Source organism: Elgaria multicarinata, chromosome 3, assembly GCF_023053635.1.
Source record: "Elgaria multicarinata webbii isolate HBS135686 ecotype San Diego chromosome 3, rElgMul1.1.pri, whole genome shotgun sequence".
Taxonomy (NCBI): domain Eukaryota; kingdom Metazoa; phylum Chordata; class Lepidosauria; order Squamata; family Anguidae; genus Elgaria; species Elgaria multicarinata.
In genome coordinates this window covers 145,145,310-145,167,880 of record NC_086173.1, presented here as the reverse complement: position 1 = coordinate 145,167,880, position 22,571 = coordinate 145,145,310, and the positions used below count along the sequence as shown (strand labels likewise).

Sequence of the window (22,571 nt, the reverse complement as noted above, 5' to 3'; positions counted from 1 at the left end):
AAGCAAAGAAAACAAGGCAAAATAATAATCTAATCATTAAAAACAAAGTAAATGCATAAAACAACAGCACCTTAACAACAAAAATAGCATTTAAAAAGCCAAAAGAGCCAGAACTTATAAGATTTTAAACAGAATCTACTCCTAGAACGTCATCTCTAAGAACCTCTCCTGCTAAAGGTCTATTCTCTAGATTACTTGAGAGAATATAGGGGCCCTGAATCAGACTCAATAGGACTACTGGCCTGTTTTCCACAAATTTAGAATTACTATTTCCTTCTTGTTGAGATGGCAGAGAGGGGTAACATAGCTCCTTTTAGCAGTATTAAATGGGGAGTTTCTGAATCCAACTTATGAATGAGAGAATGGTAACTTGACTTATTGTTTCAATTGCAGGGAGTAAACCCAAAATGTAGTCAATCTAAAAAGAAATAAAAAGCAGTGCACTACCAGTCAAGGCCAGCCCTACCATTGGGCAGAGTGAGAGCACCACCTCAGGCAACACCACCACCCCCGCTTCTCTCTTGAGCCCCTTAACTTGGCCCAATGCCCTCAGCTGTGGTGGTAGCTGAGGTCCTGCTGCCGTTTGTTGAAGGAAGATTCATCTCTCAATCCACTTGGATGGTGTACATGGAAGGGGGGGACAAAGGAGGAAAGCACGCAGTTCGGATCCAAAGAAGAGAGAAACAAGTCCTCAGGATGCAAAAAGTTTTATTGTACAAAGCCCGACGCATTTTGGCCTGTGTCCTTTCAAAGGCCTTTTTCAAGATGTCTGCAGATTTTCTTCTAGCAACAAACTGTCTCCTATATTTATTTATTTATTTATTTATTACATTTCTATACCGCCCAATAGCCGGAGCTCTCTGGGCGGTTCACAAAAATTAAAAACATTCAAAGTATAAAACAACAGTATAAAACAAGTATAAAACAACAATATAAAACTGTGGCCTTTGAAAGGACACAGGCTGAAATGCGCCGGGCTTTGTACAATAAATCTTTTTGCATCCTGAGGACTTAAGAACATAGAAAGAGCCATGCTGGATCAGACTAAGGGTCCATCTAGTCCAAGGGCCCTTCCGCACGTCATCCCCAGAGCGCATCTATTCGACCCCAGTGCACTCTGAGGACGATCCTGTGACTTGCCTGTAAAAGAAATGACGATGAGACGTCCTCGGCGCTGCTGGCGCCAGCGCCGCTACCCAGCTTCCTGCTCCCCGCCCGGGACGGATAGCTTGTTTTGAAGAAGGCGGGGGAGAGAGCTTCTTCCACTCTCTCCTCCGCCTTCTTCCGCCAAGCTATCCGTCCCGGGCGGGGAGCAGGAAGCTGGGTAGCGGCGGCGGCGGCGGCAGCGCCGAGGATGTCTCATCGTCGTTTCTTTTACAGGCAAGTCACATGATCGTCCTCAGAGTGCACTGGGGTCGAATAGATGCGCTCTGGGGATGACGTGCGGAAGGGCCCCAGCACTCTGTTCACAGTGGCCAACCAGCCATCGGCCAGGGATGAACAAGCAGGACATGGTGCAACAGCACCCTCCCACCCATGTTCCCGAGCAACTGGTGCACACAAGCTTACTGCCTTGAATACTGGAGATAGCACATAACCACCAGGGCTGATAGCCTTCACCTCCAGGAATTTATCCAACCTCCCCTTGAAAGCCATCCAAACTGGTGGCCATCACTACATCTTGTGGTAGTGAGTTCCATAATTCCATAATTCATAGTGAGTTCCATGCGCTGTGTGAAGAAGTACTTCCTTTTATTTGTCCTGGATCTCCCCGCAATCAGCTTCATGGGATGAGCCCAGGTTCTAGTATTTTGAGAGAGGGAGAAAAATGTCTTCCTTTCCACATTCTCCGCACCATGCATAATTTTGTAGACCTCTATCATGTGTCCCCTTAGACTTGTTTCTCTCTTCTTTGGTACATGGAAGGGAGCAGGTGCCATCTTGGTTTTTGCCTCAGGCAGGAAAATGTCTTGTGAAAGCTCTGGCACTGGTCTTAGGGAAAACCCCATAAGTTCACCCCCACTTTCTTCAATCCCACGAAGGGCCGTTCTTTGCATGCTGCCAGCTGCCTCTGCCTCCTTTATATTCTCTGTCGCTTGCAGAGTGCAGCACTCATGATAGTCCACTGAGGAAGCTGATGTCTGGGTCTGTAGTTCCATTTTTCTTTTGATGGCGCTCTTGATGGTTTTCAAGCCTGATGTTGTGCCTCTAGTTCACCATCTTGATTCATTGTTAGTTTATTGTATTGCTATCTCATCCTTCCTCCAAAGAACTCAGGGTGGCTCTATAAAAGTTTTTTCTCCATTTCATCCTCACAACAACCCTGTGAGATAGACTAGGCTGACATGATCAGCCCAAAGTCACCAACAGCCTCCAAAGCAGAGCATGAAATATGAAACCAGCTCTTCTCTCCAGGCCAAGTCCAGCGCCCAATTTTATTTTATTTTATTTTATTTTTTTATTTATTAATTACATTTCTATACCGCCCAATAGCCGGAGCTCTCTGAGTGGTTCACAAAAATTAAAAACACTCAAAGTATAAAACAACAGTATAAAACCAATCTACTATATTTGGCTCTCAGCTGCTACAAGGGTTTGAACTTGGCAGTAAAAATTGCCCCTCCATCCGCCTTAATTTCAGCTTTAATCACAGAAAGCATCTAACAATTTGCACTTCTAGCAGAGGGCTGGTAAAGGCTTCTTTGCCGTAGGCCTGGGGCATCCAATGTGGTGGCTGTGGGTACCAATGTGCCTATGGACCCCTCTCTTGGCACACATCAGGCCCCTTGCCTCTCTTGATCTTTATTTTTAGAAATTGTTTAAGCGCTTAAAAAAACAACAACAACGGAGAGGCTGGCCTGCTGCAAAGCGACGTGCTGGCTTCCACCACCCACTTCATTTCCAAGAACAGATTTGAGACATTTTTAGAAAAGGAAAAATCCGAGTTGGGGAGGTGTGATATCACCAGGCAGTGATGGAGGCTTGAAATGATAGCTCTCCCACTCGCCTGACATTTCGTTTCTTAAGCAAGTTACTTTTCTTTTAGTCACATTAGTTTGCCTTTGGGGAATTTTGTGACTGGCCACGCCCACCATGGCAGCCATTTTGTGAGAGCCTCTACAACATTTTCTCAAAGCTTTAAATGTGGAGACCCCTGCCTTAACCAAATACAGCCAGAAGGTCACTTAATCAGTTTCAGGGCTGTAGTTACTGCCTTCAATCTTAATAGATATCCCTACACTGGGCAGTTGACAGCTCTCTCGAGTGGTATGGACCCTCTTATGTTGAATAAACTGTTGGCTACCGTTAAAGCTTTTCCCGCAGTCAGGACAGATGAACGAAGTCTTCCCCATGTGGATTCTCTGATGTGTGACAAGGTGTGAGCTCACACGAAAGGTTTTTCCACAGTCAGGGCATTCATAAGGCTTCTCGCCTGTGTGGATTCTCCGGTGGATAATGAAATGGGCCCGCTGACTAAAACATTTCCCACACTCCAAGCACGCATACGGCTTCTCTCCTGTGTGGATTCGCTGGTGAATCACCAGGTTCATTTTAACACTGAACTTTTTCCCACATTCAAGGCACTCGTAAGGTTTTTCTCCAGTGTGAATCCCCCGGTGTTTGGCCAGGTGCGAATTCCGACTAAAGCTTTTCCCACAATCCGCACACTGATAGGGCCTGTCGCCTCTGTGGCTCCTTTGGTGCCTCTTGAGGGCTGAGCTCTGAATGAAGTTTTTCCCACAGTCCGTGCAGTTGTAGGGTTTCTCTCCTGTGTGGATCCTCAGGTGGTTCACCAGATGGGAGCTGTATCTGAAGTTCTTTCCACAGTCATCACACACGAGCGGCCTTTTAAACCTACGGACCCCTGTCTTTATTGTGAAGTCCTTCTGAGATATGAAACTGCCTGTGCTAGCAAGAGGTGGATCCTGACCTCTCTCTAAAGGATTTCTCTCCACACCTCCCCCATTCTGAAGATCTTTCTCCAACTGAGGATTGCGAGGACACATTTGTTGAACTGTTTTGCAAACTGTTCCAGGTGGTTTTGATTTCTCACGAGCTTCTGGCTGGGGATTCTTCTTCTCACTCCCACAAACTGTCCCATTACCTGTAGGATGAGAGACAGACAGACAGAGAGAAAGGGGAAAGCAAAGAATGTAAAATGTAGGTACTAGAAACTGCAAATCCCTAAAACATTGGTAGGCATCTAGTGACCAATACAGCTTGGTGATAGAGCACCTCCTCTGCAAGCAGAAGGTCCTAGGTTCAATTCCTGACATCTCCAGATAAAGGAACTGAGGTACATGGTGACAAAAGCCTCTGCCTGTGTTGGACTGCAAATCCTATCATTCCCATCTGCTATGACCATAGCATCTGAGAATGACCCTGTTCAGATGACAATCTAAGCCCTGGTGGTTAAGCATTTTGAGCTAAACATTAGCATGTTGTGTGAACCATTCCTAACCATGGTGGATACATAACCACAGTTTAAACACGTTCACTAACCATTTGCTGCAAAAGGGTTTGTGGCCTAACCATGGCTTAGCATGTTGTCTGAACAGGTCCATTGATGGGAGTTGCTGTCCAATACAACTGAAGACCACCAGGCTGGGGAAGGCTGCTCTAAAGTGGTCTATCAAGTGCCCTGCCAGTTGGTTTTATTTCTTATAACTAAAGGTCAAACAGCCCTGAACAGGACAGTGGGTGATGCTGCCTTACCAGTATGAATTTTCCGGTGTGTAATAAGGTTGGAGCTTTGGTTGAAGCCCTTCCCACAGTCAGGGCACTTATAGCATTTCTCTCCAGTGTGGATTCTCCGATGCCGAATCAGGGCTGACTGGTAAACAAAGCTTTTCCCACAGTCAAGGCATGTGTAAGCCCTCTCTCCAGTATGAATTCTCTGATGCTGAGTAAGTGCTGAACTCTGACTGAACCTTTTCTCACAACTGAGACAGACGTAGGGTTTCTCCCCTGTGTGGATTCTCTGGTGCTGAGTTAGGGCTGAACTCTGATTGAAGCTTTTCCCACACTCCTGGCATTGATAGGGCTTTTCTCCTGTGTGAATTCTCAGATGTGCAGTGAGTGCTGATTTGTGACAGAAGCTTTTCCCACACTTGGGACAAGAATCCTTCCTTTCTCCCACTTCAGCTGGAGGACAATTTGCAGCCTTGTTGCTTCCTTTGAATGGGGTCATTCCACCAAGCTGCTCCACCGGCTTCTTCTCCTGCTGCCTTGCTGGCTTGTGGCTATTGTTACAAGCATTAGGGCTTAGAGAGTCCTTCTCTTGGGAACTGCCCAGCAAACTCCCATGTCGTTCTGTAGCTTTGGGGCTTGCTTGTAGGGAACTATCACCTGCTAAGAATGATTCCAGACATTAGACAATGAGGCAGGAACGATGAACATAAGACAAGCACTGCTAGATCAGACCAGGGTCCATCTAGTCCAGCTCTCTGTTCACACAGTGGCCAACCAGCTGTCAACCAGGAACCACAAGCAGGACACGGGTGCAATAGCACCTTCCTGCCCACGTTTTCCAGCAACTGGTGTCCATAGACTTGCTGCCTGCGATACCACTTTGACAAATGCCCCAAGGAGCTTACAATAATACCACCACAGTTAAAATAACAGACATAGCAATAAAGCAAATTGAAAAAAATGTAACAAAAATATATCTTTTGATATAGAAAATGTGTTTGTAATTGAGCTTCCAATTTATTTGCTTTTAATTTTTAATTAAAATTTATTTTTTAATTTAGTTTAAACATTATTTTTAATTAAATTAAATTAAATTTTAACTTTTTTTAAAAAAAAAATCTTGGCCTTATTGTTGTTAACTGCCTTGACTGCCACTTTTGGTGGAAAGGTGTGATAGAAATTAAATCAATAAATAAACAAAGGTGCAATCTTATCTAGGTTTAGGCAGAGTTAAGTTCTACAACTCCCAGCATTCCTCAGCCATCATGGTTGGCTGAAAGATACTGGCAGTTGTAGGACTTATTTCTGTCTAAACATGCCTAGGATTGTGCCCTAGATATAATAAAAGAGAACAGATAAAAACACATTCAGAATAAAATGCCAGGACAATTTTTTTTAGCATACCAGCAGGTCAAACCGTCAGTAACTAAACCTTAGCAGAAGCATTTCAGCTTTTTAAAATGTGGGGAAAGTGGGCAAAAGCCAAATTAGTGGCGGTTGGGGAAAAGGGGATGAGGCCAGGGAAGGTGAGGTGGACTTCTGAGGGTTGCCAGAGGGCTGGATTGGGACCACGGAGGACTGGGTTTGGCCCTCGGTTCTGCACCGCTGCTATAGATCCTTTTTGACTTAAAACCACGTAAGAAAAAGGGAAACCTTCCCTCCTTCCATAAAGCATCATCATGTGCAGTGCCATCAATGTGACTTACTGCATAACTTGGATTGGCTCATGCCCGTTGTTCCTGACTTGCCCTGAGCCATAGGATGGGAATGAGGAAGGCTATATAGGAAAATCACACATTTCAGCGTTTAGAATATCAAGAGAGAGAAGGAGCCGTGTTTCTTTTCAAGCAACACATGTTTATCCGATCCTTTTACCAGGATCCTCTGTACATTTGGGAAGCCCAGGTGTTTAAGGAGGCGTCAGGACGCTTACCCAGCGAAGTCACGTGCTCGTAGTTCTCCTGCATGACTTCCCAGTAGAGGGCTCTTTCATTTGCATCCAGACAGGCCCACTCCTGCTCCGTGAAATATACGGCCACCTCCTCAAAAGCCACCTGCGACTTAAAGAGTCGGCACTTTGAATGCCCAACAAACGCTCCAACCACAATCCTGCAATGCCAAATCCTTGGGGAATCGCGAAAACCATCATGGCCTGCCTGGCAAACGTCCAGAGACTAGAATGGGTCCAAAGTTGGAACCTGGCAAACCTCCACAGCAGCCTGCCTGGCTGGGATGATGGGAATTGTAGTCTAACACATGCGGATGGAGCCAGGTTTGAGACGGCTGCTCCGGAGGAACACAAAGGGCCCCAAACCAGAGCGGTGGTCTCTTTGCTCCTGTGTCTGATAGCTGGCAGATAGGATGGGATAAGACTTCAGTTGGCTGCTAGTGCTGGGGGATGGAGCCGCACAGGGAAGCGGGCGCAAGAGCAATCCCCATGGCTGCTGCATCCATACTGCCACATTGGCCTGCTGCTACATAGAATCATCGAATTGTAGAGTTGGAAGGGGCCTATAAGGCCATCGAGTCCAACCCCCTGCTCAATACATCCTCCTTTTTCCTTTGGATTTTCTGCTATTCTGCCTCCCTCATCTCAACATGCTCACTGAAGGGAAGCTATGGACCCAGCTCTTGGAAACGTAGTATATATGGGCAAAGCAGTTCAAGCACGCACACTGAATGAAAATTACGCTAATCACACTTTTGTTTTATTTTTTTAAATCTGGCGTCGGCCAATGTTTCTGGCTTTTCCACAAAATATCTTGGTAGCCAAGTACAGACGGAGTGGGGGAAAGCCCCTTCTGGGATGTCGCCCACCCCACCCCACCCCACCCCACCCCACCCCTGTTTGGTTGGCAAAGCTTAATTGAACTTCCAGCAGTGAACATCACTTTCCACTGACACTGTGTGAGAAACGTCTTCAGTACCCGGAACTGAGAAAATGCCTGCACTTCCTAGGCAACCTTTAAATAGTTTGTTTCAGCAAGTTTTCACATTTCAGTTTGCTTCTTTTAAAATATATTTTAAAGTGTTTTATTCTGTTTTTATTTTATCTTATCTTGTTGCTCTGAAATTTTGAATGGGGAGCGGTATATAAATATTGTAAATAAATAAATAAATAAGTAAGTAAGTTTTGGAACGGGACTCAATTTGTAATGAAGACCTAACTGAGGACTAAAGATTTATGCTGGATTAACTGACATGACGTCTGACTTTCCTCTCCCTTCAATCGGAGCTTTGGGATTTATGTTCCTGGAAAATTGCCCAACTCGCCCTTCACAACTACAAATCCCAGCGTCCCTTGAGGAAGCCATGACAGCTAAAACAGTACAAACTTAGGGCACAGTACACTTGCACTACGTAACCCGAGCTCCCAGCTGAGCATCCCCTGGAGTCTCAATTTCTTTCACATAGGTAAAAAAGGGATATAACGGAGACGTGCATTGTCCATCACCTCTTGTGTTTCTTGCCCTCCCACAGAACAGGCCCACTTACAGAAAACTGCCTACCTCGGGGAGCTCCATGGTGCTGGAAGAACAGGATGGTGCCAGAGGAATCCGACATGAAATTTTGCTGTCTGTCAGGGTGAAAAGGACCCCTGGGGATTACAGAAGAGGCGTCAGTGTACACAAGGGGTAGGTGCACAAGTAGCCCTGCAAGGCCTCGGGTGTACTCCCCCATAGGTACCCTGGCCTGCTACCTCTGCCATTGAATCTCCCCTCCCCATCTCTCTCAACCTCCTTACCAGTCTCAGTTCTGAGATTGCTGTTTCTCCGCTGCTGCTAGTGACAGAGGAACTGCAAACTCCAAGGAGGTTGGGGTGGGAAAGATTAAAGTCCCTCCCAACACCCCCAGTCTCACTTCTGTCACTGTTCTTTAAGAACATAAGAGCCATGCTGGATCAGACCAAGGATCTATCCTATCCAGTAGTCTGTTCACACAGTGGATTTATGTGAGTCGGTAGTGGGTGATTGTTGTTTCAGTTTGTTGGTAATTTCATTAACTGTATGTTGTAAATGGATGTGTATTCTTGTGTTAATTGTGCTGTAACACTCATTTGCACCTCTTTGAAGTGTTCATGATAGTGCAGTAATAGCTGATTTACATATACTATTGTTATCTTTATAGTTGAATAAACATTTATTAACATCACAGTAGAACTCTCCATTGACTCTTGTGTTACACTCACAGGCTTTTGAGGTTTGGATCCTATACATAGCATTAGCCCAGTGCTAGCAATGGCAGAGCAACAGCCAATTTTGTGAAAATCGGGGTGGGTGGGCGGGGGAGACGTTAAAGCATTTTCCAACCACACACCCCGAATCTCACTTCTGAGATGGCCAATGGAGCTATTCAAGGAGCTGAACCTGTTTTAAGGCTGGGGTTCAGCACGTTGGATAGTTTCTTTAGAGTTCTGGCTGATTCTGACTGAAACCCAGAATAAATACACAGCCCCACTGAAATTGGAGTCACCAGGCTTCACTGAAGATCGCTGTTTCCCCACTGTCAGCAATGGCAGAGAAACAGCAGTCACTGAGGAGATAGCCGGGGGGGGGGGGGGGATGGGAGGAGCTATCACCTAAATCTCAGTGGGCAGGGAATTGTGGGTTGTTGTGTTGTGTGAACTCAGCTGTGCTAACAAACCATGGTTTGCTAACTATGAACAACCCCACAACACAACAACCTATGATTCAATGACAAGCCACAATTCAATCTATACTCTGGCTTGTTGTATTGTGTAAACCCACCCAGTAAGATATTAACTGAACAATCAGACCAGATGTTCGAAGAAACTTTGAAAAGCTGAGAAAGTTATTAATAACCCAATCCCAAAGTGGTTTGGAGGTGCTCAATAGATAACATACATATATAAAAGCTATTTCATATATTAAAAAAATACAGAAACTTTTCTTCACTCCACAAAGTATCAACATATGGATTATTTATACTGTCATTGATGCGATTTAAGGTGCAATTCTAGGCATGTTTAGACAGCAAAGAGCCCTACAATTCCCAGCATTCACCAGCCAGCTGTAGGACTTTTTTCCGTCTAAACATGCATAGGATTGCACCCTTAAAAATACATACTTTTGTTTGGCTTACACCATTGTTTCTTACCCGCCCTGCAGGATAATAATGAAGTGGGCTATATAGTAAAATAAATGTAAAGCTATGGTTTGTTTTAGAAAATCCAGAGTGATATGAAATCAGATTTCTTTTTTCATCAGATCCTTTTAACAGGTACCTGTGTGCATCTAAGAAGCCAATGGGTAAAACCCAACCTAAGTTCAACTTAGAGTAGACCCATTGAAATGAATGGGACTTAAGTCAGTCATGACTAACGTAAGTCCCATTCATTTCAATGGGCCTACTCTAAGTTGAACTCATATTGGATTTTACCCCAAGTGCTTAGTAATTCAGGAGGAGGAATGCTTACCCAGCGAAGTCACGTGCTCGTAGTTCTCCTGCATGACTTCCCAGTAGAGGGCCCTTTCGTCCGCATCCAGCCAGGCCCACTCCTGCTCCGAGAAATACACGGCCACCTCCTCAAAAGCCACCTGCGACTTAAAGAGTCGGCACCTTGAATTCCCCAACAAAAGCCCCAACCACAATCCTGCAATGCCAAATCCTTGGGGAATCGCGAAAATCATCATTGCCTGCCTGGCAAATGTTCAGGGACTCGAATGGGTCCAAGGGTGGAGCCTGGCAAACCTCCAAAGCAGCCTTTCTGGCTGGGGAAGATGGGAGTTGTATTCTAGCACATGTGGAAGGCACCAAGTTGGAGACAACTGTTCCGGAGGAACCCAAAGGGGCCCAAACAAGAGTGGCTCTCTCTGCACTCCTGTGTCTGATAGCTGGCAGATAGGATGAGATAAGACTCCAGTTGGCTGCTACCACTGGGGGAAGGAGCCACACAGGGAAGCGGGCGCAAGAGCAGTCCCCACAGCTGCTGCATTCATACGGCCACATTGGTCTGCTGCCACATCCTCCTTTTTCTTTCAGGTTTTCTGCTATTCTGCCTCCCTCATCTCAACATGCTCACTGAAGGGCGGGTATGGACATAGCTCAATTGGAATCTTAGTGCACATGTATATATGGGCAAAGCAGTTCAAGCATGCACAGAAAATGAAAATTACACTAATGCCACTTTTTAAAAACCAACAACCTGGCATCAGCCAATGTTTCTGGCTTTTCCATAAAATATACTTGCAACCAGCACAGGGGTGGGTGTGTAAAAGCCCCTCTGAGCATTTCTGGCTTTTATATTAAAACATCCATGCCAGTTTTGGTTTTTCTTTCTGGTTGGATGGCAACCGTAAATCAAATTTCTAGCAGTGCTTTGGTGGGTGAAAATCACATTCCACCAACATTGTAACTAACACCTAAAATGTTTGGCATTGAAATATCTCCACTGCTTCCTAGGTGGCCCATCTAATGCTCTGTTTCAGTAGGACAAAGCTGCAGACTACAGAATTACATGGCCTCCTTCTCTATACCTTCAGAACCCTGGGATTTATTCCCCTGTGGAAGTATTAAGGCAGGGATGGGCCACCCATGGCCCTGCAGATGTGTTGGCTGACAACCTCCATCAGCCCTAGCCAACTTAGACAATGTTGAGGATTGAGAAATTAATAAGCCAAAACACCTGGAAGGTCACAAGTTAAGGCAACAGCATTTTTAGCTCCCCCTCCCAACTACAAATCCCAAGGTTCCTTGGAGAAGCCATGACAGTTAAAACCTGGGTGAGGTTTGGAGTGTACTATACATCCTATATTCCAGCCAAGCTGCCCTTGATGCCCCGTGTTTCCCTTTCACAGGGAGAAAAGAAGCAATGAGGCAGCCATTTTCTTTCACCACTTATGTATTTCTTGCTTTACCACAAAACAAACCCACCCACTGCTGGAAAATGGCCTACCTGGGAGAGCTCCATGGTTCTAGAAGAACAAAATGGTGGCTAAGGAAGCCAAGATGGAATTCTGTTACCTGTCAGGGCAAGACATTACAGAAGAGATTTTTGTCTATATCACATCTTGTGACTTGACATCCCATTATCTCAGTGAGCCCTAACCCCACCCCACATTAGTATCTTGCGGCCTTCCCCACCCTCTGGATGTTTTGGACTACAACTCCCAGCATTTGTGACAATTGGCCATGCAGGCTGGGGCTGATGGGATTTGGAGAGCACCAAGGTGGGGAAAGCGGCACATCAAACAATCACACCAGAAGCTGGAGGAAATGTTTAACGCCCCAATGCAAGTTGAATGAGCCTTTTGCGCAATCGACAGAGCAAAGACACTTCCCAACATTCTGTAACATACTAGCAGATCCAAGAAGCAGAAACTAGTAGATAATGCAGAGGAAAGCTTCATTATGGAGCTGTGGTCCCAAGGGCTGGGAGGAGGCTTTGCAGCGGAAGCCTGTAGTTTCTCTTATATAGAAGAATGGTTGGCATTCACAGCTACAGTACATACAGCATCTGGGGGGCACTGCAACCCTGTCCCCCCTGATCGGGGGGCCTGGTCTCTGTGCACAGGGCCCACAAGGATGCATAACAGCATAGGAAGCGGCCTTACACTGAGTTAGACCATGGATCCAACTTGCCCAATATTGTTGACACTGACTGATGGGATTTGTAGAGCACCAAGGTGGGGAAAGCGGCACATCAAACAATCACACCAGAAGCTAGAGGAAATGTTTAACGCCCCAATGCAAGTGACTCTCCGGGGTTTCAGGCAGGACAGAATCTTTCCAGCCCTAAGGGTCTGGAAACAAAGACCTGTGAAGAGAGACTGAAATAACTGGGCATGTTTAGCCTGGAGAAGAGAAGACTGTGGGGAGACATGATAGCACTCTTCAAGTACTTGAAAGGTTGTCACACAGAGGAGGGCCAGGATCTCTTCTTGATCTTCCCAGAGGGCAGGACGTGGAATAATAGGCTCAAGTCACAGGAAGCCAGATTCCAGCTGGACATCAGGAAAAGCTTCCTGACTGTTAGAGCAGTACGAAAATGGAACCAATGACCTAGGGAGGTCATGGGCTCTCCCACACTAGAGGCATTCAAGAGGCAGCTGGACAGACATCTGTCAGGGATATTTTAAGGTGGATTCCTACATTCGGTTGGACTTGATGGCCTTATAGGCCCCTTTCAACTCTACTATTCTGTGATTCTAGATGGAGATGTTGGGGATTGAACCTGGGACTCTTGCATGCAAAGGATGCACTCGGTCACTGAGCTGTTTAGCTCAAGACATTTTGCTGCCTGAGGCAAAGAACAAGATGGCACCCCACCCCCAGTTCCACATACAGAGGCTGACCGGATTGGCAGTTGAATCTTACTTCAACCGTGGAGAACGAGGACTAATAGTGCACTACCACCAGAACGACATCATACATGGAGTTTTTTGGCGCATACATTTTTCAAAACCTACAAATATCTTACACTTCTTCCAGGACACAGCACATACTATCTACACATAAGAAGAGCCCTGCTGGATCAGACCAAAGGTCTGTCTAGTCCAGCATTCAGTTCACACAGTGGCCAACCAGCTGTCAACCAGGAAACCCACAAGTGGGTGCAACTGCACCCTCCTGCCCATATTTCTCAGCAACTGGTGTTAGCAAGACTACTAGACATTCATAGAATCATAGAATAGCAGAGTTGGAAGGGGCCTACAAGGCCATCGAGTCCAACTCCCACAGGGGTTGGACTCGATGGCCTTATAGTCTTTGATATTCTTCTCCTCCAGGAATTTATCTACCCCACTTTTAATATCATCCAGATTGGTGGCCATCACTACATCTTGTGATATAGAATTCCATAGTTTTAAGTATGCGTTGTGTGAAGAAGTTCCTTTGATCTGTCCTGAAACTTCTGAATGTTTCCCAAAGGATACTGTACGAATGGAGAAATGCTATTACAAAGTGAACCCCATGTAAATTTATTGGGGGGGGGGAATCAAGACAATACGTGCCAAACTGCTGGTGAGCATTCTTAAGGACACAAGAAGAGCCCTACTGGATCAGGCCAAGGGTCCATCTAGTCCAGCATTCTGTTCACACACTGGCCAACAAGCAGGGCTCCAGTGCAACATTCTTCAAACTCCTATAAATATGTCATTTCTTACCTTTTCTACTTCAAAATCAACACAGGCCATGCTCAAGCCCATCTCTTCTACACTGCCAAATGTCAGGTCTGTCTGTTGAGCCGTTTACTCAGTACGCCCCATAACCTATTGCCCCACCCGATTTCTGATTGCAATTCAGCTGACTCACCCTTAACGTAGTGGCCCTATAATAAAAAAGGCAGCAATCTTAAAGTTGAAGCATTTATGGAATAAAAGGGGGCATAATTCCAACCCACCCCTTCCCCATACACCCCATTATCCCGAGACCATAGCCGCAATATAGATTTGCCGGTGTCGACGGGAAGAGATGCTACTGACCACCGCAAGTGGAAAATATCGAGCAGAATATTTACCTTTCACAGCTTCTCAGTGCAGGGGCCTCGCCCTCCCCTTTACCTGGGTCTCTTCTGCCACAAATCGCAGCAACCGAGGAACTCAGGGGCTGCTTCCAGGCTGACGTCACAGCGCACCCCCACCCCGGCCTCCCCTGGTCATCGAGGCAGGCTGGAACTAAAATGGTTCTTGCAAATCTCCTGCTTGACGGTACAGCTGCAGTTCTGCTCGGTGTAACCCGTCCGCAGCGCAGGAAGGGAGAGGAGAGGCCTGCAACCGGGCTCTTGCTTGGCGAAGAGCAGCGGCCTCTGCTGGCCAGCCGTCCCCTTGCACGCGTGGCACTGTTTTGCAGTCGCAGTCGCTGTGTCTCGCACCGACTTAAATCAGGCCGAGCGCGTGCACCTTTATTTCTTTAAGGGCCCAATCATATGCATGTTTAGTCGGGGTGGGGTGGGGGAATTCCTACAACTCCCAGCATGCCTCATGCTGGCTGGGGCATGCTGGGAGTTGTAGAAGTTTCTCCCCCCACCTCCTGTCCATGCATAGGATTGCACCTTAAAATGTATAGCCTTCTTTACTATCCTCGAGGGTTATTTAAAGTGCAATCCTATCAGTGTAGGCTGATGGCTCTGATTTCGATGGAGCCGTGTATCCATGCTGGGTTTCAGTCAGAACTCTAAAGGAGCTATCCAAGGTGTTGTGCCTAGTTTGGGGATAGGGTTCAGCACCTTGAATAGCTCCTTTAGAGTTCTGGCCGGTTCTGACTGAAACCCAGATTGGATACACAGCTTCACCTAAATTGGAGCTGCCAGCCTCCACTTAATCCTGTGCATGTTTAGACAGAAAAATATCCTACAACTTCCATCATCTCCCAGTGACCATGGCTGGCTGGGGAATGCTGGAAGTTATGGGACTTCTTTCTGTCTAGGATTGTGCCTTTAAGGCCTATCAAAGACATTTAATTTCTCAATGGATCTGGTTGTCTACAATACAGAATAGCTGCAATTAAAAATTATTCAGCTGCACTTTACTGTCTCCTGCTAGGGCAGCATTTCCCCAACCCTTGTCATCAATGCTTCAGATGTTTGTGCTGCAACTCTCATCTTCCCTCAGCCAACATGTTGCAGTCAAACTCCAACACATCTGGGGTGGGGGGTTGGGGAAAGCTAGGCTAGGCTGATGTGATCAGAAAAACTACAGTCAGGTCAATCTGATTTTGTCACTAGGGGAGATAGTAGAACAGATTAGAAAGTAGTCAGTCTCCAAGTGTCTTGCTAGCAATGTAGTGATAAGTAGAAGCCAGCATGAATCTGTCCAGAACAAATCTCCACATCCACTCTATTCATTTCTTTTTAACTGGGTTACTTCTAGCTTAGAGGATTGTGGGAATGCTGTGGACACCATTTATTTTGACTTCAGCAAAGCATGTGACAAAGTTCCTCTATGATATTTGGTTAACAAACTGGTTAAATGCGGTCTACATGATCAAGTGGATTCACAGCTAAATTTGTTTAAGCAATTGTCTGTGTCAACAGGCATATTTTAATTTACAAAATACCCAGTGAAAAAGACTCATGGGTATTTGCATTTTGTTGTTCGTTTGCTTGTTTCTACCCATGTGTGAAAATGGTGACTTCAATATAGACTGTCCCAAAACATACAAAGGAACTGAAAGAACTGAAAGCTGTAGCAAATGGCCCAAAACATTCAGTTTTCCTGTATTTAATGGTCTGGGCACAAACGGCTGATATATTGTAGTGACTATCAGTATTCCCATGCAGAGGTAGAATTCTTAAGCACCCTGCTTCTGACAAGATCCTCAAAGATTAATGTGTCATTTGTGGCCTTTTCCAGTGACCCTCCACAGTACCCAAATAATTTGTCTTGAAGACTGGGAGCTTAGAATCTAATCAAACCAACCTGGGTTCCAGTTGGCTACCTACATTAGCTATGGTTCTCATATCCAGGCTAGTGATCGGAATGAATGCATCTTCCAAATGCTGTTTCAGTTAATGAGCTCATATCTTGAACCAGGCAAATAAATGAGCTCATTACCCTGTGGAAGTCTTGTTGGCAAAGATCTTGATAAGGGGCCCAGGAATCACCTTTGACTGTTTGTCTATATGGTCAGGGAGGAGATGTTTGAGATGTAAAAAAATTACACCTTATCTGAAAGCCTGGGACCCCTGAAAGAAAAGATGCGTAATGGGTTTCACAACTTATCATTGTCATATGCAAACTAGGGCGGTAAACGGTTGGAGATTCTGCACAGAAAGTCAGTTGTCAAGAGAAATCCAAGACCCACATTCATTTTGTAAGATCCAAAATCCAGGAATAACATCCAAAATACACAGTTAGGCAATACCTTTATAAATACAAAATCCCATGAAAGTTTGTGCAAGCTTTTTTGAGTTCTCCTGAACTGTTTGCCAGGCTAGGTCAAAGGTACATAGCTGCCCTGGCCCAGCTATTGCACTAAATCCACTACTACCACCACTGCTGTTGCCAATTTCCCCACTGTCTGTATTTTTCTTTCCCTCCCCCAGAGATCCTCATACAGATGGGCCTTTCCCTGCCACTGCTAGGAGAGAGAAAAGATCTATTTGTATCACAAGCATTGTGTACATGTCTGTATACGTGTGTGTGCATGCACACATGTGCATGTGGCCCCTCACCCCACCCCACCCCGAGCCAGCATCACATGTATCCCTTGGGGCCAATTAGGCTGCGCACCCCTGGGCTTGGTTGCGTAAGAGATGTGGAGTGGGAATTGCTTTTTGCTGTTTTTAGTTTTACAAAAAATATGCATAAGATATTCCTTTGAGAAGGCTATCAATGGCTACTAGTCCTGATGGCTATGACCTACCTCCAGTATCCAAGGCAGTATACATATATACACCAGATGCTGGGGAACATGGGCAGGAGAGTGCTATTGTACTCATGTCCTGTTTGTGGGTTTTCTGTGGGCAGCTGGTTGGCCACTGTGTGAACAGAGTGCTGGACTAGATTGACCCTTGATCTGATCCAGTAGGGCTCTTCTTAAGTTCTTATGTTTATGATGTTGATTATAAGCTGCTCTGGGAAACTTGAATGAATCAATAACATAAAATAGAATGCCTGGGAAAATAATAAAAGGTCTTTGCCTGGTACCAGACATTCATCAGAGGGGCTGTCAGGTGAGCCTCTCTGAGAACATTCCAAAGCCAGGGTGCCACCACTGAAAAAGCCCAATCGTCATTAGCCACCAGCCTTACCTCAAATGGTGAGAACAGTATCATGGAGAACAGTATCTGCTGATTCTCTGATCTGAAAGTATGGGAAGAAACAAGTGGAGATAGGTGGCTGATGAAAACACATGCCACAACAAAAGTGTTACTCTTTGGGGTGCCACAAGTGTTTTTCCATTGTAGCACAAAAAGCCTTACACTTACACCAATCAGTTGATAGAATGAATGATATTGTTATAATTTAAGATTTGTAAACAAGGAAAGAAAGGAACCTCTCGTGCAAGCACTGAGTCATTACTGACTCTTGGAGGGATGCCAGCTTTCGCTGACGTTTTCTTGGCAGGCCTTATAGCGGGGTGGTTTGCCGTTGCCTTCCCCGGACGTTATGACCTTTCCCACAGCTAACTGGGTACTCATTTTACCAACCTCAGGAGGATGGAAGGCTGAGTCGACCCGAGCCAGCTGCCTGAAACCAGCTTCCGCTGGGATCGAACTCAGGCCATGGGGAGAGTTTCAGCTGCAGAAACTGCTGCTTTACCGCTCTGCGCCACACGAGGCAGGTTTGTAAACAAGTATGCCATAATAAATGTGTCTTTTAGGGCTCAATCCAATTCCTGCTTAGTCAGAAAAAAAAGTCCTATGACTCCCAGCATGGCTGGCTAAATTCCTGGAGGAGAAGCCTATCAATGGTGAGAGGATGCTGTTGTACCCCTGACCCGATTGTGGTTCCCTAACAAACAGCTGGTTGGCCACTGTGTGAACAGAGTGCTGAAGTAGTCTAGATGGAGCCTTGGAGGGAATCTACACAGCGTACTGAAGGCGTACACAAGCACCTTCAGTGCGCCCCCAAAACGATTGTGTAGATCCTGCCTGAAGAGACGCAGGAAGAGGCGGAGGAGGAGCCGGCTTGGGAATCCGGCTGCGTCCTTGCCGCCGCCGCTGCCCACCTCCCCGCCGGCCTCCTGCTGCCCCCGGTCAAAGCCCCCCGAAGCGCAGCGAGGAGACCTGGCCCGGGCCGCCTCCCTCCCTCCCTCCACTAGCAGCAGCAGCAGCAGCTCCGCCGGTCCGGGCCAAGCAGCCCCTTCTCCGCTGCCGCTGCCGTGGCTCTGCTTACCTTACTTACCAGCACGAGGCCGGCAGGGAAGTGGGCGGCGGCAGCAAGGACGTGGCCGGATTCCCCAGCCGGCTCCTCCTCCGCCTCTTCCTGCGTCTCTTCAGGCAGGATCTACACAATCGTTTTGGGGGCGCACTGAAGGCGCTTGTGTGCGCCTTCAGTACGCTGTGTAGATTCCCTCCTGGTCTGATCTAGCAGGGCTCTTCTTACAGTTCTTATGTAGGACTTTCCCCCCCTGTCTAAACTTGCATGGGATTGTGCCCTAAAGATGCCACAAGCTTCTCTGCTGTTTTTCCTGCATAGTGCTCCCACTTTTGTTGTTTATTCGTTCAGTCGCTTCCGACTCTTCATGACTTCATGGACCAGCTCATGCCAGAGCTTTCTGTTGGCCATCGCCACCCCTAGCTCCCCCAAGGTCATGTCTGTCGTTACCTTGTCGTGGTGCTGGAGCTTGAGCACCTCAAGGATGCCATGAGCTAAACCGTGAAGGGACACCCAAGACGGGAAGGTCATGGCAGAGAGGTCAGACTAAATACGATCCCTGGGGAAGGTAATGGCAACCCACCCCAGTATTCTTGCTGTGAAAACTAAATGGATCAGTGCTCCCACTAGTCAGTTGATATATATATTTAAAGATGGTGTGCTTTTTTATTTCTTTATTTATTACATTTCTGTACCACTCCATAGCGGAAGCTTTTTGAAGAATTGTGCCACAACCATCCTGACACCCATCTAGCAAGAGCAAGCGATGTGCGCGCGCGTGTGTGTGTGTGTGTGTGTGTGTGTGTGTGTGTGTGTGTGTGTGTGTGTGTGTGTGTGTGTGTGTGTGTGTGTTCTCTCATTGTGTTGCCTTGTTGTCTCCTGGGCTGTGACCACCAGGGGGCTCTGATCATGTGGAAGGGAAGCTCCCCCTCCGGCTTCCTCTCTCGCGCCCTTTCTTTGTTCCCAAGCCCGAATCGCCGACAGCATCCGGTCTCGGCAGCTGCTCGGCCACCATATTGGGATTGGTTGCCACCCGAGAAGAGGCCTCGGCTGCCGAGCGCTCTCCCTGCTGCCGCCCGAGGAGGGGACTTCTGCCTGGGGGAGGGGGCTGGATCCGGCTCCAGACTTTGCTGCGGCCATTGAGCCCTGATCAGGCGAAGGAGATCGCGGCGGGCAAGTTTTATGTTGTGTTTGTTTTGACCGGGGTTGGGGGGGGGGGAGAGTGGGTGAGAGAGAAGAGGGAGAAGCGGCACCCTTCCCCGCTCCCCAAACGATTCGTAGGAAAGTGCAGGACATCGGTGGGGTTGGAAGGCGAGGCCGTCCAGGGCAATATGGGGCTGTGAGCAGGGAGGCCCTGCGGTGGGCTCGCCTTTGTCTCTTTGGGAGGAGCCGGGTTGTCCTGGCGTGGAGGGGGGGCCTTAAGAAAGGAGGGAGGGGAGGGGAACCGACCTCTTCCCCTCTCCCCCCACCCACCTGCTCTCTTTTTTTCCTTCGATGGCTCTGTGACAGACAAAGTACAGAGGACAGGTTATGTTTATTCAGAGTGACAACCGGGGCTTGGAAGTGGGAGAGGGTTTGCAGGGAGGAAGGAACGAGGGAGCCCCCCAGGATGGGGGCTGTGTGTGTGTGTGTGTTTTGGTACCGCAGCAGCCACTTCCGGCTTTTAGAGGCGCATCTTCTCTTCCTCTCTCTCCTCTCGCGCGTGGGGGGGGGGGGGGAAGGAAGAGTGGGGGGTGAGTCATAATAACCGTTGCAATGGTTGCATGCCCTGGCATCATGTTTTTCCCCTGGTTATTGGCTCCACTGTCCGCTACGCAGAGATGAGAAAAAGCCCTGGGCTGCAAAACGGACTTTCCGAGCCTGGCACTGGGGTTCAAAAGCGAGGCTCACATTGGCCTGGTTCAGGCAACACGCTAAACCGTGCTGCTTAACCACAGAATGGTTAAGGGAATGCAATGCATTCCCTTAACCGTTTTGTGGTTAAGTAGCATGGTTTAGCGTGTTGTCTGAACCAGGCCATTGGTTAGTGTGCAGTGTTCGTCTTACTTAGAGATCCATTCAAACAAGTAGGAGTTAAGTTAGTCGTGTCTAATTTGAAGTCCCATCCATTTCAGTGGATCTACTCTAAATCAGGCTAATATTGGATACAGCCCATAACGCTCGCACGGATCTTCAAGGGATCCTTACGGCAGCCCTGTAAAGTGTCTTGTTGTGGCACTATAAAGACTAACCCTTTTGTTATGGCAAAAGCGTGCATGAAGTGTTACAGCAGGTACATGCCTGAAGTGCCATGTTGAGTTACAGGTATAGACTATGAGGGGGATTGTAATCAGTGAGATCAGAGGCAATGGAAATATAGAAAGTACAGATGGTGAGAATTGCCTTGTTAACTGTGGCCATTTGCAAAACAGTTCTTGGGTGATAGCACAGACATCCTTGCATCAGTGAACTGATTAGTGTAGGTCAGTCTTATTTTTTTCTCATTATAGATTGGGGTTGGTGAGTGAAGCTGAGAAAATATGGCTTGCTTAAGGTTGCCTGTCTAGGGAGTTCATAGCAGAGATGAACGTAGTCACATCAGCTGGCAGCAGCAAGAATACAAAAAGTTCTAGGGTATCCTAGAAAGAAGATTTGATTCTAAAGGCTTCTTAACTAGTAATACAGCCTGATATGAAAAGAGACCTAAATACTGAATTAACTGAGACTAAAAGTGTATCTTTGTCTGAGAGATCAGATTGCCCCAGAACTTTGCTCTGTAAGAGATGTTAATTTTAGAATCCCCCTTAGCTGAAATGGGAAAAAGCACTTGAGAGTTCTGGGTATGGCGAGTGGGTGGGAATAAAAGACGCATTGCTTTAAATAGGGAAAGAAAAGCCCCGATGTAGGTAAAGTTTTGATGAACATCAGAGCCTGTTTCTTTTATGTGACTTCAACAGACTAGCATTAAAGGAATTAAGAGAAACACAGATAGCTTTATTAGGGTCATATCTGTTGACTGGTACTAGATAAGCAGGACTTTATAGCAGGAGACGTGAGGTGTGTTGGCACTGAGCAGGCCAAAACATACACTGTTTTTATTGCATTACTGGCTGATGACAGGTTACGTTTATATGCTGAGACTGTAATATTTATAAAACAGCTGATTGCTCAAGTGAGGATTATATTGTAATGTGTATTGTAATATAAGCAGAGGCGAGGTTTAGGTCATCATAGGAGTCAGAATACATAAATCAGACTTGGCAAAATATGAAGCAAGGAAAAAATTAAACTCAACCAGGAACAATTGTCATTGTCCTCATACTTTTCTTTTTATTAAACTATATGGCATCTCTGCATATCTCCTATTCTCATGTGCATTTCATGTATTATGCACTTGTGAATATCTGCATTTTAGAGGGCCTTTGATAATTCTAAGAAATTAGTATAAAGATCCAATCCTATACATGTTTAGACAGAAAGAAGCCCTATAACTACCTGCATTCTCCAGCCAGCATAGCTGGCTGGCAATGCTAAGAATTGTAAGACTTTTTTTTCTAAACACACCTAGGATTGCACCCATAAAGTTTTAACATTGCTACTGTTGTGTTGCTAGTTGTAAATAGAACCCATACTTAAGAACATAAGTGCCATGGTGGACCAGACCAAGGGTTCATTTAGTCCAGCACTCTGTTTACACAGTGGCTAACCAGCCATTGGCCAGGGATCAACAAGCCAGGACATGGTGCAACAGCACCCTCCCACCCATGTTCTCCAGCAACTGGTGCACACAGGCTTACTGCCTCGAATACTGGAGATAGCACACAACCATCAGGGCTAGTAGCCATTGATGGCCTTCGCCTCCAGGAATTTATCCAACCCCCTTTTAAAGCCATCCAGATTGGTGGTCATCGCTACATCTTGTGGTAGTGAATTCCATAATTTAACTATGTGCTGTCTGAAGAAGTACTTCCTTCTATTTGTCAGCTTCTATCATGTCTCCCCTTAGCCTCCTCTTCTCCAAGCTAAACCTGGGACAGCTGATGTAACCTTCCCTCATCGGGGAGATGCTCCAGCCCCTTGATCATTTTAGTTGCCCTTTTCTGCACTTTTTGCAGCTCT

At 46.6% G+C, this 22,571-nt stretch overlaps 2 protein-coding genes across 5 annotated transcripts in view; one reads left to right on the top strand and one right to left on the bottom strand.

The window, feature by feature from the left end:
* Positions 1 to 1,460: 1,460 nt before the first annotated feature.
* LOC134395921 (zinc finger protein 436-like) lies at positions 1,461 to 14,200 on the bottom strand. Of its 3 annotated transcripts, none has more exons than XM_063122181.1 (7): positions 14,171 to 14,200; positions 11,609 to 11,676; positions 10,130 to 10,250; positions 8,202 to 8,290; positions 6,626 to 6,752; positions 4,717 to 5,352; positions 1,461 to 4,105 (listed from the first exon to the last, which is right to left on the bottom strand). In XM_063122181.1, exons 2-7 carry the CDS (start codon positions 11,621 to 11,623, stop codon positions 3,186 to 3,188), a joined length of 1,908 nt encoding a protein of 635 aa, XP_062978251.1. In that variant the 5' UTR covers positions 11,624 to 11,676; positions 14,171 to 14,200; the 3' UTR covers positions 1,461 to 3,185. The 3 variants fall into 3 exon arrangements, with proteins under 3 accessions (XP_062978251.1, XP_062978249.1, XP_062978250.1); XM_063122179.1 differs by having other exon boundaries at positions 10,130 to 10,256; positions 14,171 to 14,193; XM_063122180.1 differs by lacking the exon at positions 14,171 to 14,200 and adding an exon at positions 13,661 to 13,717 and having other exon boundaries at positions 6,626 to 6,746; positions 10,130 to 10,256.
* A 5,258-nt stretch (positions 14,201 to 19,458) lies between these two features.
* LOC134395940 (zinc finger protein 271-like) overlaps positions 19,459 to 22,571 on the top strand; it is a 70,528-nt gene continuing 67,415 nt past the window's right edge. The window contains exon 1 of one of the 2 annotated variants that reach the window (XM_063122224.1): positions 19,459 to 19,646. The gene's annotated coding sequence lies outside the window, so the exon portion shown is untranslated. The remainder of the gene's footprint in view (positions 19,647 to 22,571) is intronic. The other variant, XM_063122223.1, reaches the window with a different exon arrangement.

Excerpts from the sequence above, each read along its gene's own strand:
- LOC134395921 (XM_063122179.1), bottom strand. Across the intron at positions 8,291-10,129 it reads CGAGCACGTGACTTCGCTGG|GGGTCCTTTTCACCCTGACA; the intron begins GTAAGCATTCCT and ends TGTAATCCCCAG. Across the intron at positions 4,106-4,716 it reads ACACCGGAAAATTCATACTG|GTAATGGGACAGTTTGTGGG; the intron begins GTAAGGCAGCAT and ends CTCATCCTACAG.